This window comes from Myodes glareolus, chromosome 4 (assembly GCF_982192425.1).
Source record: "Myodes glareolus chromosome 4, mMyoGla1.1, whole genome shotgun sequence".
Classification (NCBI taxonomy): Eukaryota; Metazoa; Chordata; class Mammalia; order Rodentia; family Cricetidae; genus Myodes; species Myodes glareolus.
Genome location: NC_142029.1, coordinates 3,872,673 through 3,890,391, shown reverse-complemented (window position 1 = coordinate 3,890,391; position 17,719 = coordinate 3,872,673). Strand labels below are relative to the sequence as shown.

The 17,719-nt window shown below is 46.8% G+C and overlaps 1 protein-coding gene across 5 annotated transcripts in view; it reads left to right on the top strand.

Moving 5' to 3' along the window:
* Positions 1 to 17,719, top strand: part of Myrip (myosin VIIA and Rab interacting protein) — a 183,592-nt gene that overhangs the window by 150,984 nt on the left and 14,889 nt on the right. For 4 of the 5 annotated variants that reach the window (XM_048423910.3, XM_087905142.1, XM_085689054.2 and 1 more), the window contains one exon: positions 13,056 to 13,250. The exons of the other annotated variant lie outside the window; for it this stretch is intronic. In XM_048423910.3, coding sequence (XP_048279867.3) covers positions 13,056 to 13,250 — 195 coding nt within the window. The remainder of the gene's footprint in view (positions 1 to 13,055; positions 13,251 to 17,719) is intronic. 5 annotated transcript variants of the gene reach the window in all.

The window sequence follows — 17,719 nt, the reverse complement described above, 5'->3', positions numbered from 1 at the left end:
ATCCCAAAGCTCTAAGGAAAACTCGTGCTGGACCAGTGGCAAGAAAGGCATGCTGAGATGAGGCGCGTGCTGCCACCATCACCAGCCAGCTGGGATCACCTCTAGGCACACCCACCTGTCTGCCATATGTACTCCCAGGAACAATGTGCAAGAGAGGAAGGGCCACTGGGGGAGTAGCAAGGCCCTCCTCCACCCATGCTCAACTGCACTTAGACTCCCAAGTGTGTAGTCTGCTCAGAGTTCAAGTCAGCCCCCCAATCTGCCACAAGTTCATGAAGATTCATCGTTATCATTCTCTGTACATGAAGATCAATGCCTAAAAACAACAACAGAAGAATCCATTTCCCCAAGTAGGCATAACAACTGGAGAACAGAAATACAGACTTACAGACTGAATATTATCTAAGTGTAGAAATGTACTATACAGAGATGGGTTCTAGGTGTAAAGTGTTGTGTTTTGTTGTTTTGCAAACTCTGGACTTAGGCTGTTGTCTTAGCTTTTACTGCTGCTTTCAGGCACCCTCCCGTTGTCCTTTCCTGCCTGTCCATCAACCCTTGCATCTTCTTTGGTCTCCTATGGCTCCTGGCCCTTACTGGACCTTCCAGTCCTTTCTCCACTCAACAGCCCAGCTACCCTGCTATTACAGTACTTGTTCTCAGGATGTCCTCAAGCCTGTGTCTGCCTGTCTGTGTGTCTGTCTGCCTTGTTTTTAACTTGGTTCCTAGGATCCAGCCCAGGTTTTTATTGTTGATTGGATAAACACATCTTGTCCTCCTTGTAGGACAGGGATAATCATACTGCCTTTCAAAGTTGTGAGGCTTGAATAATGCAGCGTAAGCTTCATGCACAGCAGGAGCCCAGCAAATGTTAATCAGCATATCCCCTGTAACAAGCTCCAGGAAAATCAGCTTCACGAAATAGTGTCCGTGTGCTGGGACTGAGAATGGCAAGCTCGATGCCTTGCAGCACACAGACGCAGATCTGTGTCCACAGCTGGTGCCCTTAATGCTGTGTAGAATGTCAGTGGGGGAGCACTGCATGGGGCTGAACCCCAAGTTCCCATCTTCAAGGTCAATGTAGCTGTGACATCTCCCATGATCCAGCCACTACCAGTCTATACAACACACGCATGTATACACACACACGCACACGTGCACACACATACACGTCAAAGTGTGGGAACCTTAGACCTCACAGGGACCTGCCCCTGTTGCATTTGTTGCTGCTTCCCTAGAGCCGACACATAGGTGCATGCACAACTGTGACACTAATGCCAGTTTGGTGGCTTTAATGCAACCTTTTCTGTAGAACTTAGGGTTCCTGGGTCCTGCCCAACAGCAGCAGAATTTCTTTAAAAGCATAGTTTCTTCCCTCGCTGGGAGTCAGACCCTGGCAGTAGACAGATTTATCCCTCAGCTGGATTGGATGGTTCACTTTCACTGAGTGTAAGTGGACCAGTGATGATCAAGAAACTGCTGAAGAATGAGCTTGTAGATCCTGGGGATCAATCCCAAAGCTCTTAGTTGTGCAAAGAGGTCATGTTTCTTCTTTAAAGGCTGTTCTCCCTTCACCTTCCAAACCACGGTGCTTGGAGCCTGGAAATGAGCACCAGCGTTTCCAGTTCTGGGCAGGGGCCATCCCAGTGCTTCTGGGGCAACATCCTGGCTAAGTGGTTCTCAGAACCACTTCCCTGTAGGGTGTCGTACTCCTGAGAAGGGGATGTGAAGAAAAGCCAGGGACTGACCTGAGTCTGAAGGCAACATTTCGGTAGCCATATCTCCCACACATGCTCTACCGTGCCCGAGTCTCTCCTGGCTCCAGAATTCTGTGATTCTAGATATAAGTCATGACACGTTACCTTGGAGAGTGGCATCATTGATCATTTCCTGATAACAATATCACTTACAATACTGCTTCTTAAAGATCCAAGTTAGTAGACTCTTACATTAGAGATCAGTTTATACATCCATTGTCCCAGGACATTTTAATTTAAAGTATCTGTCTATTATCACAAATAGTCAAGTTGTGTTTTATTTTTATAAGAGGGTCATAGCCCAGTAGACCTCCCCCACGTATGGAATGGGCACTGAGATTTTACTAAGTTAATCTAAACCTAATGTCAGGGCTTGAGAGATGGCTCCACAGTTAAGAGCACTGGATAATCTTCCAAAGGATCCAAGTGCAGTCCTCAGTACCCACACGCTGGCTAGCAATGTCTATAACTCCAATTCCAGGGTACCTGACACCTTCTTCTGGTCTCTGTGAGCACCAGGAAGGCATGTGGTACACAGCCATGGGTGCAAACAAAACACTCACACACATAAAATATTTTATTGAAGGAGAAACAAATAGCCTGCCTGTTCCACATGGACCTAGAATCCCAGTCAATGCTGGAGATAAAGCTGTTGATTGTTGTCTCTGGGGCTCTCACCTGTAAGGTGCTTGTGATAAAATTGTTGTCGATGCCCCGTGGTTGATCTTGTCACCGTCCAAGTGTGCCTCGCCTTTGTGAAGTGAGTCACCATTCACGTGAACACACCAGGTGGCATTTTATCTCAGAAGCCTGTCTTTGGTGCGACACAGGGGTGAACAGAGCATCAGATGGTAGACAGTGCTTTTCCTGTTGAGGAATTAGCACGCCTCGTTTTGAGCTCTGTGTACCTGCCACTCTAGGGGAACAGACACTTGTTAGCCCTCCAGCTGTTACCCGCAGTGCTTGAGCGGGTGGGGTTCCCCTTCACTCAGTATCATCCATGCCCACTGGTGTGTCCTGCAGGGCCGGCAGAGGGACCACCACCGGGCAGGTAGACAGAGTTCTGGCACTGTCCTCCATTACGGGGGCTTTAGAACAAATTTCCCTTGAGACAAACATGGACTGAGCATGAGAAAAAACCTTCCCAGACCTCCAGAGCAGGTGCAGACCTTCACCCTCTGTGAAAACGGGTGTCATTGGAAAAGCTGTCGCCACAGCCACAGCAGGATAAGGAGGCATGGGGCAGGTCGGGTTTGAAGGGAGAAAGTCAGACTTGCTCTCAGAGCTTGGGAGTAGAAAGATCTGAACCTCAGATCCCTAACTTAGAACCTTGTTCCACAAAAGACCAAAACCAAGATGCCCTACAGGGGTAGATGATGGGATATCAGAGAGACAGGAAGGAAGGAGTAGCCTGCACAGAGCTCACCAGAAATCTTTTCTGAGTTAAGAGAACACTGAACAGGTTTTCATCTGACTTCCACAAGTACGCCATGGCATATATGCATCCATATTCACACACACATACACACACAGCAATAATAATAATAAACTGTACTTTGAAATAAATTTTAGATGCAAATTACAGTAGAGTAGGGCCCCCTTTGACTGACCCACCAGACGATTAAACATAACAATGTGAGAGTTCAAGAAAGTGAGCATGACACACACAAAATGGTGTCAGCATTGATTAGCAGTGTGATGACGTGGTACCCAGAGCAGTCTAAGTACACGTACTCACAGACTCAGAACTTGTTCCTTCAGTCATTTATCTTCAGAAGAATGGGGCACCAGCCCAGGATGAATTTTAGGGTAGTTCATCAGGCATTGTGTGTGTGGAAGTGACCTAAGTATCCACCAGTAGGAGATCTTAGGGATACAGAAGATGAGGTCCAGAGGGCAGAGGGACATGGCTACTGGACTGAGGGGATGCATGTGGTGCTGGCAAGCTGAGGTTTTACCATGTGCTCCGTGCCTTTTCATTTCCTCTTCCTCTCCTCTCTTCCTCCTCCATCTTCTCCTCATCCTTTTCTCTATTCCTTCTCTCTTCCTCCTGTCACACACACACCCACCAACTAGAAGACTCTCTTGTCTTCTGAACAGGAAAGGGTAGAGAAGTTCAGGTGTCAAGCTTGTAGAAAGGGCTATGGGGAAAGAAGAAAGCAACGTGGAGAAATAGGACGGCCCCTGGGGCAGCACTGGGCTCCTGGGTAGAGCTGATGGTGAGCCTTCAGGTGAAGCACATGTGTAAGTACACAGCAACCCTGACTCAGATGAACACAAGATGGCGAATCCTTCCTGTCCAAAGGAGAGATCTGATCATGGCAATCTGTTCACAAACCACACAATACCCTTTATGTAATGACCCAGTCAGGCCCAAGTGGCTCTGGGGTTCGTGGGGGTCCTCTTTCCCTCTTGGCCTGTCGGCCATCAGTCTGAGAGGAGAAAGAGGCAGAAGGGGCGAGAGATAGGTTTATAGGCAGCCTATGAGCACAAAAGGAGACAGCTATCTGGGAGACAGAGTTTGATAAATCATTTCCGTTTTATTCCAGAGTATAAGGGATATATAGGATTTGGGTGTCTGGGGACAAACCCAAATTTGCATCAGTACGTGGCAATAGTGTAACACAATACTAATCAATCTTATTAAATAAAAACCTGGAGTCAGATATTAGGGGGTAAAAGCTGAAAGATCAGAGAAGCAGAGCAGCCAGCCACTGGTTCTTCCTCTCTGAATGCTTAAACTGAAGGGACAAGATCCTGTCTCTATAAAACCTCAGACCGAATGCCCTGAACTCCTGTCTCCTCCTACCTTATGTTCCTCTCTCCACCCAGCAATATCACTTCCTGTCTCCACCTTCCTTGTGCTGGGATTAAAGGTGTGAACTACCATGCCTGACTCTGTTTCTCTTTTAGAGTGGATCAGTCTCGTGTAACCCAGGGGCCTTGAAGGCACAGAGATCTGTCTGTTTCTGCCTCCTGAGCGCTGGGATTAAAGGCGTGCACCACCACTGCCTGCCCTCTGTGGCTAACTAGTGTGGCAGCTGTGCACTCTGATCTCCAAGCAAGCTGTATTTGTTACAGCGCAAAAAATATCACCACACAGTAGTGTTCTATAGAAGAGCTGCTAGCACAAGACTTCTTAGTAGGGATATGTGCCAAGGGTCAAGCTAACGATGAATCAGACCTCTGGTTTAGAGATGGCTTTTAAATAAGGTCAGCCCTCCAGGCCCAGAAACATTCTCCAGGTGAGGGCAGGTAGCGAGCAGGAAGCCTTTCTGGGGAAGGAAGGAGCTTCCATAGTGCCCAGCTCAGGGAAAGCTGCCAGGCTGTGACAGACTGCAACCTCTGACCAGTACATTTACTGGTTTACATTGAACCCTCATTTCAGTAGTTTCTAATGAAGCCAGGAATTTTTCTGTGAGCTAAGAAGTTGCATATGAATCTCAAACAGGAGGTTGGATGGAAGAAAGGGGGCTAACTCCAACCATAATAAGAGCAAAGAAAAAAATGTGGTTAAAACTGAGGAAGAAAACCACAGATCTCCAAGAAATGGAGCTATGGGCTGGAAGGAGAGCGGCATAGAGATGGCTTCTTCCAAAGTTAGGTTACGAGTTCAGGAAGGGTGTAGGGGACATGGGAGGAGAACACATTCAAACTCCGGTAAAAGAATGAACATGCACCCCACTTTGCAGACCCCAGTAGCAAGCACAGGCAGCAACAAGATGGAGATAGTCAACTCTTCCTGTGAGAAGCAGGGGCCCAAAGTTGGAGCTTCGGTCCCCACTCATGTGGTCAGCAAATGGTCACTACGGTGATCTAGGAGCTATAGTGCTTTGTGACTGAAAGAGTCTGCTTCCTAGTGGGTGAACTCATCCTCTATTGGGGGAGCACTCTGGTACCCAGGCAGGCTTGGGTATGTTTCCATGAGAAAGCTGTAGAATCGAGGTGAAGAAGGGCAGACAGGAAGTCCGGAAAATGAGTGCTGGACAGTGGGAACCATTAGACAGGAAGTCCAGAGGATGGTACTGGACAGTGGGAACTATTAAACAGGTAGTCCTGAGGATGGTGCTGGACAGGGGGAACCATTAGACAGGAAGTCCAGAGGATAGTGCTAGACAGTGGGAACCATTAGACAGGTAGTCCTGAGGATGGTGCTGGACAGGGGGACCCATTAGACAGGAAGTCCAGAGGATGGTGCTGGACAAGGGGAGCCATTAGACAGGAAGTCCAGAGGATGGTGCTGGGCAGCAGGAACCTCTGACCAAGTGAGTTGAACTGAGCCTGGGAGGAGGCAGAGCAAGAGTCAGGCAAAGATACCTAGGAAGGGTCAGGCTGGGAAGTAACAAAGTCATCCAGGCTGCCCTGGCCGCTTCCTTAAGCACTGGGGGCACATACCTTGGTGGCGGTATGGCTACTGTGAGCCATGCAGAATCATGACTGAAACAATCAGTTTCAGTCACAGTTAACAGGGAGCAGCCAGTCATACATGTCAGACAGATCAATGGCCACAGTCAACTCCTGGCCAGGGAAGAAGTTCCTGCCTGCTCGAGATGGCTGGGTCAAGGATAACAGCCCAGCAATGGTTGCCCCCATCACTCTGGCCATGCACTGATGTGCCTTCAAGGGGCGTCATAAATCAAGCAACACTAGACCCACCCAGAGGGCATAGGGATCCAAATTCAATCCCTAAGACCCACATAAAAAGCCAGGCATGGCGACACATGCTTGTCATCCCACCCCTGGGGAGTAGAAACAAACAGAGCTCTGAGGTCACTGGCCAGCCAGCAGAGCCTGCCTCTCAGTTTCAGGGCAGTAGGGACCCTGTAAAAAGAGCAAACTGGGAGCTGGAGAGGTGGCTCAGTGGTCAAGAGTCACGTGTGCTGCTCCAGCGAAGACCTGAATTTATACCCTGCACACATGTTTGGTGGCTCACAGCTGCCTGTGATTCAAGCTCCAAGGGATCTGACGCCCTCCTGTGGACTCCATGGCACCTGCACTCACGTGCACACACCCACACATAGACCACACACACACACACACACACACCTGCACTTGTGCACTCGTACACACATGCATACCTGCACACACCCCTCAGTCCTTCCTAGAGGCCGGCTCTCCTCTGATATCTGGTGTGTGTGGTTCTATCTGCTTATTACATATGCTAATTTATTAAGATCAGGTCCCAACTTCCTCATCCAGTTCTGTACCTCCATCTTTCATGAGTCTCCTCAGAGTCGTGAGTCTGTGGGGGCATGTATTTTGATGGGTTTTTGGAGGTACTGCCAAGGGCCATATGTTCATGAGAATTGAAACATGCGTTCTCTCGGCTCTCTGTGGGGACATATGGGGTGTTTTTCTTACCTTTGAAAAGGAGACAAAGCCATGAAATTCAGGCATTTGGGGACTCGTTTCCTTGCTTGTTGCTTTGTTAATTAAAAGCATTTCACGAAACCAAGACAGCATCTGTAATTTGGAACAGAAAGTGGCAGGCAGGCAGGCTGGGGGTCTGGGTTCTGCTGTGGTGTGCATTCTCCCTCACTGTGGTGAGTGTGTGCCATACAGCCCTGGCGGGCTCAGGCCAGGAGTGCATCCCTGGGTAGCTCTCAGCTGTGTTGTGTGACTCGTTCTCACCCTGGCCTTGGCAACATGCTTATGCTAAGTGACACCTGTTGGTGGAGGCACCCTCCCCTTAGATCCTTTTACTCACTGACCTGTTTGCCCCTCAGGATTTTTTTTTAATTAGCTTTTATGTGTGTGAGTGACTACATGTATGTAAGTGCACCATGTATGTGCTGGGTGACCATGGAGGCCAGAGGAGGGTCTTGGATTCCACAGGTGTTGCAGGCACTTAGGAAGCACCAGTCGGGCTGGTGCTCAGCAGCGAGCGTTCTTAACTGATGAGCGTTGAGCTGTCTCTCCAACCCTGCCCCTAAGACCGTATCTCAGCATCACTTTCTGCAAACACTGGGTCCAGGGACCTCTACCCATGGATGCTGGAGTGGTGGGATGGTGGGAAGGGCACAGGCCTCCTGTGTACCTTCATCTTTAAGGGCGGGATGAAAATATCGGCCGTGTAAGGTGACGGCTGGAGGCTGGATACATCACATCTACTAGAGTGTTCTGAATTCTGTCTCGGGTGCTCCCTCTTTGGAAACCAAGCTGTTCTTTCTTTCCTCTTTCTCTATGAAATGATGTTAGCAAGGTCTTTATCTGCAAAGATTGCTGATACGTAGAAATATCTGGTCCCAAGAATGAAACTGTGTTTCTCTTCAGGTTGCTGTATGCTCAGTTTCTCTCTCTCTCTCTCTCTCTCTCTCTCTCTCTCTCTCTCTCTCTGCATATCTTTGTCTCTGTATCTACCTCTCTGTCTCTCTCTGTGTCTCTGTCTCTGTCTCTCTCTCTCCTGTATATATGTGTATTTCTTCAGGTCCTATTTAGGCCTGGGGCTTGCCCATTAAGTTGGACTGGCTGGCCAGTGAGCCCCGACAATCTGCCTGCTCTGCCTCCCTAGAAAGGTTACAGACACACATCTCCACACTTGGCTTTTTTTTTTTAAAGAACTTGGACCTTTACATGTGTACCACAAATGTTCATTATCTGACCCATCTCAGAGGCCCCACTATGTGGCTTTCACAGATCACCCTCGCTGTCAGCTGTGGGTGAGGCAGAAAGCTGGGTGTCCACAAACTTGAGACCCCTCAAAGCCTCCGGTCCTCCTGTCCCTGTGCGACTGTGGATCTGCTGAGGGCTCTCCCTGCAGGTCCCCTCTGCATATTTTTAAAAAATTATATTGACATTGATTCTTATATATTAATTATATATGAATATGCTTCTACCTCTATTTAAAACATTTGTTATATATTGATATATATTATAGTGGTATATATACATATATTTACCATATTACAATATACATTTCTACCTCTGATTAAGATACTTATATATTATTTATATAATGATATACATTATTTACATTTGGAGGTCATTGTCCTCATTTATTACACAATTGTTTATTCTCATAATCTTCAAATTAGATAGATATCAAAAATTATAAATCAATAATCATACATATTTATCATACTTATATTTAGTCTAATCAGGTTCTTTAAATACATAGAGATTATATTTAATATAAATAATATAATCTTCAACCTCTTCAAAAAACTATAAAAAATGGCCTTTAATCTAACCTAAAATTCCATGCTAATGAGACAAATCACTCCTGACAACACGGCTCTACTCCCAAAAAAACGTTGAACACCAAAGACACTCCACTTGGCAAAACTGGCCTTTGGACAAAAAACAAAACAAAACAAAACAAAAAAACCGATACCTCAACCACTGACAAAATATCCATAAATGGATAAAAGCAAAATTGTCTTATCCTGCCAAGACAGGATAAGATAATTCTAAAAAATTTCTTACCTTTAAAAATAACATATCAATTATATTAGGCTTCAACCAAAATCGGTTACCTCAACATTACAAATGAAATTTTAAATGATTGCCCAGATAATCAATTGTCTCTATCATTTGTTACACATTTCAAAAATTTCTCATTTATACTTTCTGACTGCTTAAATATTATTTCCCTTCTCAAATCTTTAATGAAATTAAAGATTAAGTAATTATAATTTCCCTCCTCATGATTTAACTAAACTCAATTCCAATACATTATTTAAATTCCTTAAAATAAAATGTTTAATAAAACTTTATAATATGTCTCCTTCTTAATATTATTTATTGTTTATAATTTTATATTTGATATCTATTCCTACTATATATAATTATATTGGGTTTGATTCAATCTTATTTAGATAAAAAGAGGGAGATGATGGGGAAGCTCAGCCAATCACATTCTGTTTAGGGTGTGTCCCCCTGGGGCCAAAGAAAACAGATAAAAGATTCAGGTCCACTTGCCTCTGCCCCTTTTGTTCCCTGCGCTTCTGGATCACTAAAACCCTGGTTTTATAAGTTCCCTTTCTTCTGTTTATTAAAGCTAAATATTTTATATTAAGCTAATCTAGTTAATTCTAACTACTGATTGATCAAGCCCTTCACTGTGTGTGGGCTTCTCTGCCACAGGAGTTGTGTGGCACACATGGTGGCTTTGATATTTCTGTGGGGTTGCAGTGAAGTCTGGATAATAGGAGCAAACACTTGGGCTCTCAGGGGTGACATCATCGGTCCTAGGGGCTCTCAGAGGTGACATCATCAGTCCTAGGGGCTCTCAGAGGTGACATCATCAGTCCTGGGGGCTCTCGGAGGTGATATTGGTCCTGGGGGCTCTCAGGTGACTTTGGAGGTCCAAGAGTGTGTGCCTCTGATCAGACATCCCATGGTGAGTCAGCCATGTAATCACCAGCCTCACCTAAGCTAAGGCATGCTGGGATTCCATTTACATCTCTCAGGGGAATCATAAGTTATGCTGGGCCCATAATGCACTCATGGTTTCATTTCTATGCCATTCTATTTCTTTGGTTGCCAAAAGGTTTTGGTACACATTTGTCACCATTTTTATTCCGACCGTTGTTCCGGTGACCGCAACAATGGTGGGGCCAGCCTCCCTGGTCTGAGGAGTCCCTGTTCATCAGCTGACCCCCTGCACATGTTTGCCTCTTCCTTATCTGATGCCAAGACAGTCGCGTTTGATCCATCTTATAATTAATACCTAGAGGAATGTGGGTGACCGTAAGGACACACCCTTTCTGGGTTTTCAAATCCTGCCTTGTTTGTTATATTCGGACTTTTGCCCCAGAGTTCCGTACAACAGATGCTAAAGAAGTCTTTAGCTTCTTACTTCTGCTGAAAGCGGGGCTCCCCGCCAGCCACCCCTGAAAGACTACTTCTCATCATCAAAACCCTACCCAGTGCTAAGCATAAGTTTGATAGCAAACTTTCAGAAGGTCTTCTTGATTGGTTACTCTACACATTTGATGCAAGCAACAGAGTTAGCTTTGGAAGTCCCCAGATGGCTCTGGCTTAGTGACCAGAGATTGGGTCAGGTAGGTCCTGCTCCTCTCACTAAGGACAGCTCATTAAGTCCCTGCTACCTCAACTTCCCCATTCCCACCCCAGATCCAGGTAAACTGGCTACTTCCAGGTCATCGACAGGGAAACTGCACATAGATTGTAGCTTGTATGTAGATTACATGTAAATTGCAGTTTGTACATAGATTACAACTTGTACTTCTCAGTGGACGTCAAGTGGGACTCCAAACAACAGAGAATTTCTTTTTTATTATTACCATTGGTTTTGGTTTGATTTGGGTCATTTTCCTCAGTTGGAGTCCACTGCCTTATGGTGTGGTCCTGGCCTTTAAACCCTTGACCTGGGAAGCGAAATGTGAGATCCCTCCCCCAACAGAGAAAACCCACCTCATATTGCATGGCAAGTAAGTCTACCCTCGTGAGCCAGGACAGTGTGTTAGTGTGAGAGGCAGTAAGGGTGGGGTTAAGGCAGGCCACGAGGGCTAGGATTTGCTCCACTTCACTCACTGCCTTACCCCGTCACTTGAAGCTCATCTCTGAACTCCCTGCATTCATTGTTGAAGGAGGGGTGTTGCCCAAAGCCTCCTCTAATAAAGCAGAAGGGAAGTAGAGTGTATTCCAAGGAGCAACTTTTTCCAAAATCAAGCCTCAGGCCTGGGGGGGGGGGTGCTCAGTGGTTAAAATGTTTGCCACGTGATCAGCAAATGTGAGGACTGGGATCTGAGTCCCCAGAGCCCGTGTCAACACCAGTGAACAGGGTGACATCCCTGTGATTCCAGCTTTCAGAAGCTGCAGACAGGGAATCCCCAGAATGAACAGAGAAGAAAAACTAGTGGTGTCACAAAGCTCAGGGTTAAACTGGGAGACCCTGCCTCAGTGAGTAAGATGGAGAACACGTGGCCAAGAAATATTCCCAGTGTCAGCCTCAGGCCTCTGCATCCACAGGCATGCACAACATATACACACACGTGAAAGTAAACAGAAAAAAAAAAACTTTTCTGAAAAGTAGTTTGTAATCAGACTCTCCTGCCCTCCTGTTTCCAAATACCTGGCAGCCACTTCCCAAATAATTAAATTAGAGGCTTAATATTACTTATAAATGCTCAACTGATAGCTCAGGCTTGTTACTAGCTAACTCTTACACTTAAATTAATCCCTATTTCTATTTATGCTTTGCCACGTGGCCATACCTTTATTAGCATGGCGCGTTCATCTCCTCCTCCTCCTGGTGACTCCTGACTTCTTCCCATCATCCTTAGTTTGGTCGCCCCGCCTATACTTCCTGGCTGGCTACTGCCCAATTAACATTTTATTAAGCCAATTTGAGTGACAAATCTTTACAGTGTATAAGAAGATTATCCCACAGCAGTTGGCTTCCTCCTCAGACTCAGTGATGTGTCACGTGTCACCCCCAGCCGCAAGGGAAGCTAGGGAGTGTTGCTTGCTGTGTACTCGAGGAGAACACGGGAGACTGGCTTGAGGTCGATGTGTGAGCTGACACACAGTACCTACCAAGCCTCAGAAGAGTTCTTTGTCTGTACTCTTATTGTATGGATGACTACAGAAAGTTCTAGAACTGAGGAATGGCCTGGCTAAGGACCCATAATAGACAAAACTAGAGTCTCGCCAGGTCTCCTAACTCTGCATGCAGAAAGCCGCCCTCAGGCCCACACCATAGATGCTATTTCACATGGTTGAATAAAGTGATAGTGAGAAAATAAGATACCATCTAGAAATAAAGTCATTGATAATAAAGACAAGACAGATAGCTTCCCCTTGAGCTCTGCTTCCTCCGCCATCCCTGTCACCCTGGAGTCATTCGCAGTGAGTGACCAAAGCCAAGTCAGGCCAGCGGTCCTCTAGGCTCCCTGGTGCTGTGTAGGTTTTCTTTATTTTTTAGATTCATTCTATTTAGTGAGTATGCGTGTTTCACCTGTGCCCAGAGAGGTCAGAAGAAGGCATTGGATCCCCTGAATTTTTACAGATGGCTGTGAGTCACCATGTGGGTGCTGGACATTGAGCTCTGGTCCCCTGTAAGTGCCATCAGGACTCTTAACCACTGAGTCATATCTTCTCAGTTCCTTAACATCTTACCCTTTCAGCAGGTGTGTGTGTGAGTGAGTGTGTGTGTATGTGTGTGTGTGTGTGTGCATGTGCATTCATGTGCATGCACGTATGCACACATGTGAGCATGTATGTGTGTTATCACAGGCTTGACCTCATGATGGGTGCCGGATAAAGTAGGATTTCTGTGTCCTTGTTAATGTGCTGTTCTTGTCTTCTGTCCCCTTCTGTTATTGGACCAAACAGAAGTGTTCTGCTGTTTCTCTCTGCAACATCTCCACAGAAGTCCTGAAGGTCATCAACGCTACTGAGGAGCTGATTGCGGAGTCTGCAGGGCCCTTTGAGATCCCCCCAGTCCCAGCTGATAGAGACATGGGGATGTTTCCTCTTGGGACAGACCAAGTGAGACTGGACAAGCAGCTGACTTCCTTGGAAGAAAACGTAAGAGGGTGTGAATGTGTCCAGTGAGGGCTGCATATGCAAAGGAGAGAGAATAGTAGCTCCTCCCAGATTGTGCAAGGGTGTGAACCATCACCATTGTGCCTAGTGTGTTCTTGGGAAAAGGCTGGGACAGGGCTTCCTGGAAGTGAGGATTGTAAAAGGAACGGCGCCCACCCGGCTAGCTTTACCCGAAATAATTACACGGAAACTGTATTCTTTTAAACACTGCCTGGCCTATTAGTTCTAGCCTCTTATTGGCTAACTCTCACATCTTGATTAACCCATTTCTAATAATCTGTGTACCACCACAAAGTGGTGGCTTACTGGGAAGATTCTAACCACCGTCTGCCTTGGGTAGGAGAAGCATGGAGTCTGCATGACTCTGCTTTCTTTCTCCCAGAATCCTGTTCTGTCTACTCCACCTATCTAAGCTACTGTCCTAGCAAAAGCCAAGGCCATTTCTTTATTAACTAATGAAAGTAACACATAGACAGATGACCCTCCTACATCAGAGGATGAAATCAGGAATCAGCTATGCAACTATGAGAAAGAGTGATGGGGAGCAGAGCTGAAGAGGAAACCATGTGTGCCTTGAGTTTATTAGCAATGGCTTTAGTTGGGAGACAGCCTCTGCAGCATGATCCCGAGTGGCTTCTGTGTGAGGAGTTAGGAGACCTGGTGAGACGCTAGTTCAGTGTGGCTATAGACCTTGGCCAGGTCACTTCCTCTCCTCAGGGAAGATGGTGCAGGGGTAGTATAGGGAAGGGAAGAGGCCAGAATTCAAGCGTGACTTTGATCTCAGAGCAGCTTCAGCCCGATGCTGCAGAAAGCTCCCAGGAGGAAACTGCACCTAGGCTCAGTGGCTAACGTGTTTGTCACACAAGTGTGGGGAGTTTAGATCCCCAGAAATCCGCAAAAATGCTAGGTAGACATAGCAGTATACACATAATCCCAGCCTGTAACTCAGAAGGCAGAGATGGGGATCCCCAGAGTAAGCTGGCCAGCAACGCTAGCTACCTTGACAAGTTCTGAGTTTGGTCAAGAGACCCTGCCTCAGTGAACAAGGTAGGAGAATGATGGAGAGACAATGGCTGACATCAGCCTTGGACTTCCACATACATGTGCATACACACACATGTGCAAAACATGTGCACACACACAGACACAGAAGTGGAAAAAGAAAAGAACATTCGGTGGTATGTGCTTAACAAGAGCGAGGCTTTCTCTGGGACACTGGGATAGGTAGGGACCGTGGGAATGGGGTCATGTCCTGGGACAGGGATGTGACCTAGGTGAGTGGGAATTGATGACTGAGGAACAGAAAGGTGTATAGTTAGAATTTTTTCTTTGGTCCACCAACAAACTCCCAAATAAAGACGTGTAGACTTATTATTAATTTTGAATGCTGGGCCTTAGCTTAGACTTTCCCCACTAGCTTTTTAACTTCATTTGACCTGTTTCTCTTCATATACATTTGCCTCAGGACTTTTAATCTTTCTTTCATTCTGTATGTTCTACCTTCCTGCTTCTTCTGTGTCTGACTGGCCCCTGATGTCTCTTTTTATTTCTCCCCGAAATTCCTCTTTTTACTTACTCTCCCTGTTCAGGAATCTGGCCTATACCTCCTCCCTCACTATTGGCCATTCAGCTTTTTATTAGACCAATCAGGTGCCTTAGGCAGGCAAGGTAAAAGCAGTAACACATCTTTACATAATTAAATAAATGTGACATATCTTTACATAGTTAAATGGATGCAACACATCTTTACATAGTCAAACAAATGTTCTGTAACAGGGGTGAGGAGATAGAAAACTTCCAAAGAAATATGAAAACCTAACCAGATTCCTGTCAAAAACAGGCCAGTGTGGTGCAGGCATCATTTGGGAGCAGGTGGAAAGTAAGAACCCAATGAGATATGGGTGATCTTCTAGCAGGGGTGGGTTCTGGCCAAAGTGATGGGCAAGATTCTTTAGATAACACTGGTCTAGGAGCTTCACAGTGAGTCTGGGAGATGGTGCTGAGCCTGCACTAAGGTTTGGGCAACCAAGGATCTTTGTTGAGGCAAGTACGTGGAAAACTAACCACTACAGAAAAGTGGCCCAGTGGATCCAGAGAGAGTCCTTCCACTGTTGGGATGGGGGTAGCTGCTGAGAGAGCCTCAGTTCTGGGCTGGGGGTATCTCTGTGGGTAGCATGCCTACTACACAAGCATGAAGACCTGAGTTCGATACCCAGGATTCACATAGGAAAACCAGGCGTGGTGCATGATGTAACTGGTAATGGTGAAGCAGAGACAGGCAGGCACCTGGGGCTTGCTTGTCAGTAAGCCCCACTGGGTAGGTTCCAGACCAGAGACCCTGTCTCAGAATACAAGGCAGATGGTACCTGAGGAGTAACACCCCAGGCTGCCCTCTTGAGTGCACATGTGCATACATACATACACACACACACGTGCACACACATATACACACATATACACGTGCATGCGTGCACATACACACGCACATGCACACACACACACACACACACACACACACACACACATTGACAGTAGTCAGTTTTCTCTCATTGTATTTAGAGCAAAGACAACACACCTTTTTTTCTACTAAAACCATATTGAAAACTCAATGGTCCGTGTGCATTTCCACAGCATAGAATGGATTAAGTTGTTATTTTGTTGGGGTGGGGAGGGCTCATTAGTATTTTTAATTCAAGACACATCCACTTATGCACTGATGCAGGATGTGAGATGCCCAGTGGAGATATATGTGTGGTTTCCAGGCTGGGTCTGCAGCCAGCTGTTCCCTCCTTCAGCCCAGCTTTGTCCATTCCCCAGAATTAACTGCCTTCCTCCCTCCCCACACTCCACCCTTCTTCCAGCTTTTCACCTCTCTGCTCAGGACAGAGGGTTCCCATGCTCCTCTGAGTTCTCTAAGATGTTAAGTAAGAATGGGAACGATTCTTTCCCCATCTCTCTAATCCAGCAGATCACAGTCAGGTGGGAAGGGGGCTCTGCCCTGCAGTCCCCAGGATGGCGGTCAGCCGCGCAGCAGATGGCAGCGCTGGCTCTGGCCCCTGACTGCAGCTGGTTTAATTAAATCGTGGCTTTTGTTGGTCTGCACTGCAAAAAAAGTGCACTCTGTCCCTCACCCCTCCCTTTGCCATTGTGCCCAGGACTCTCAGATAAAAGAGAACATTCCATTTTGAATATTCACCCCTGGAGATGCTTCTAAGGCTGTGGAGGACCCACAAGATAGAGCACAGAAACACCACTCTTAGTGTCCAGTCGCCTGCTGTCATCAATGGTGTGTTCACTCGTCCTATTCGAGGAGAGCCAGGAAGAAATAGAGTCCCATGCTCCCTGCTGCCTTAGCTCTGTGGGCTCTGCTCATGTCTCCCCTGAAGTCTAGACCACTCTGGGGCTCCCCTCACCCTCCTCAGCTGTATAACTGGAGTAGAAAATCTGGGTCTCTAGGCTTTGAAACTCCCTCTGAGGAGCATCCAGCTTTGTCTGCTGGGCTCCAGCTGGGAGGGGAGAGATTTGAAAAGGACTGTTATCTGAGATGTGGGCAAAGTTGAGGGGTATCCGAGGGCTGAAAGAATTGCAGTGGAGAAAACCGTACTGCTAGGCGGTACAACCAGAGCTGAGGAAAGCTGGAGCCCTCACCAGTGGACGCTGGAACCGGAAGAGTGGCCTCCCGACACACTTTAGTGTGCTTTACCTTTCACCTCCTGTTGGTATCTCCTGGTGACGGGGAGGCATGGTCGTGAGACTCACAGAGATCCATGTCTTCATTTCATTGCCTGCTGGTGTGAAAACAAACCCAACAAGAGCGACTTAAGGGAGAAAGGGCTTATTTCACTCATGATTCCAGGTTACAGCCCATCATTGTGGGGAAGTCACAGTGTGGGAATTCAAAGTAGCCGTCACATTACACCCACAGTGGAGAGCCAGGAAGAACAAATGAAGACATCCATCACTTTCTCAACTCTGCAGTCCAGGATCCCTGCCTAGGGGGTGGTGCCACCACAGTGGGCAAGTCGTCCCGCCAATCTGGGAAATTCTTGAGATTTCCTGCTCAAGTGAGCCTAGATTGTATCAAGTTAGCAATTAAAACTGACCACCAGGCCCCGGAACAGAGGGCTCAGTAGTTAGAGCACTGGCTGCTCTTCCAGAGGACCCAGGTTCTATTCCCAGCACCCATGTGGCAGTTCACAGCCGCCTGTAACCCCAGTTTCAAGGAACCCGACTCCCTCTTCTGTCCTCCCAGAGCACTGCGCACACAGTGGAGCACTTAACGTGTAGGCAGGGCAGACACGTATACATATGAAATAAAAAGAAATCTTAAAAAAACATAACAAAACCTAGCCATCATGTGAAGTCACCAAACAGGAAAGATCAGAGACATGAAGGCTAGACATGTATCCGAAAAGATCAGCAGGGAGAAGCTCACACAGCCATTCTTGACC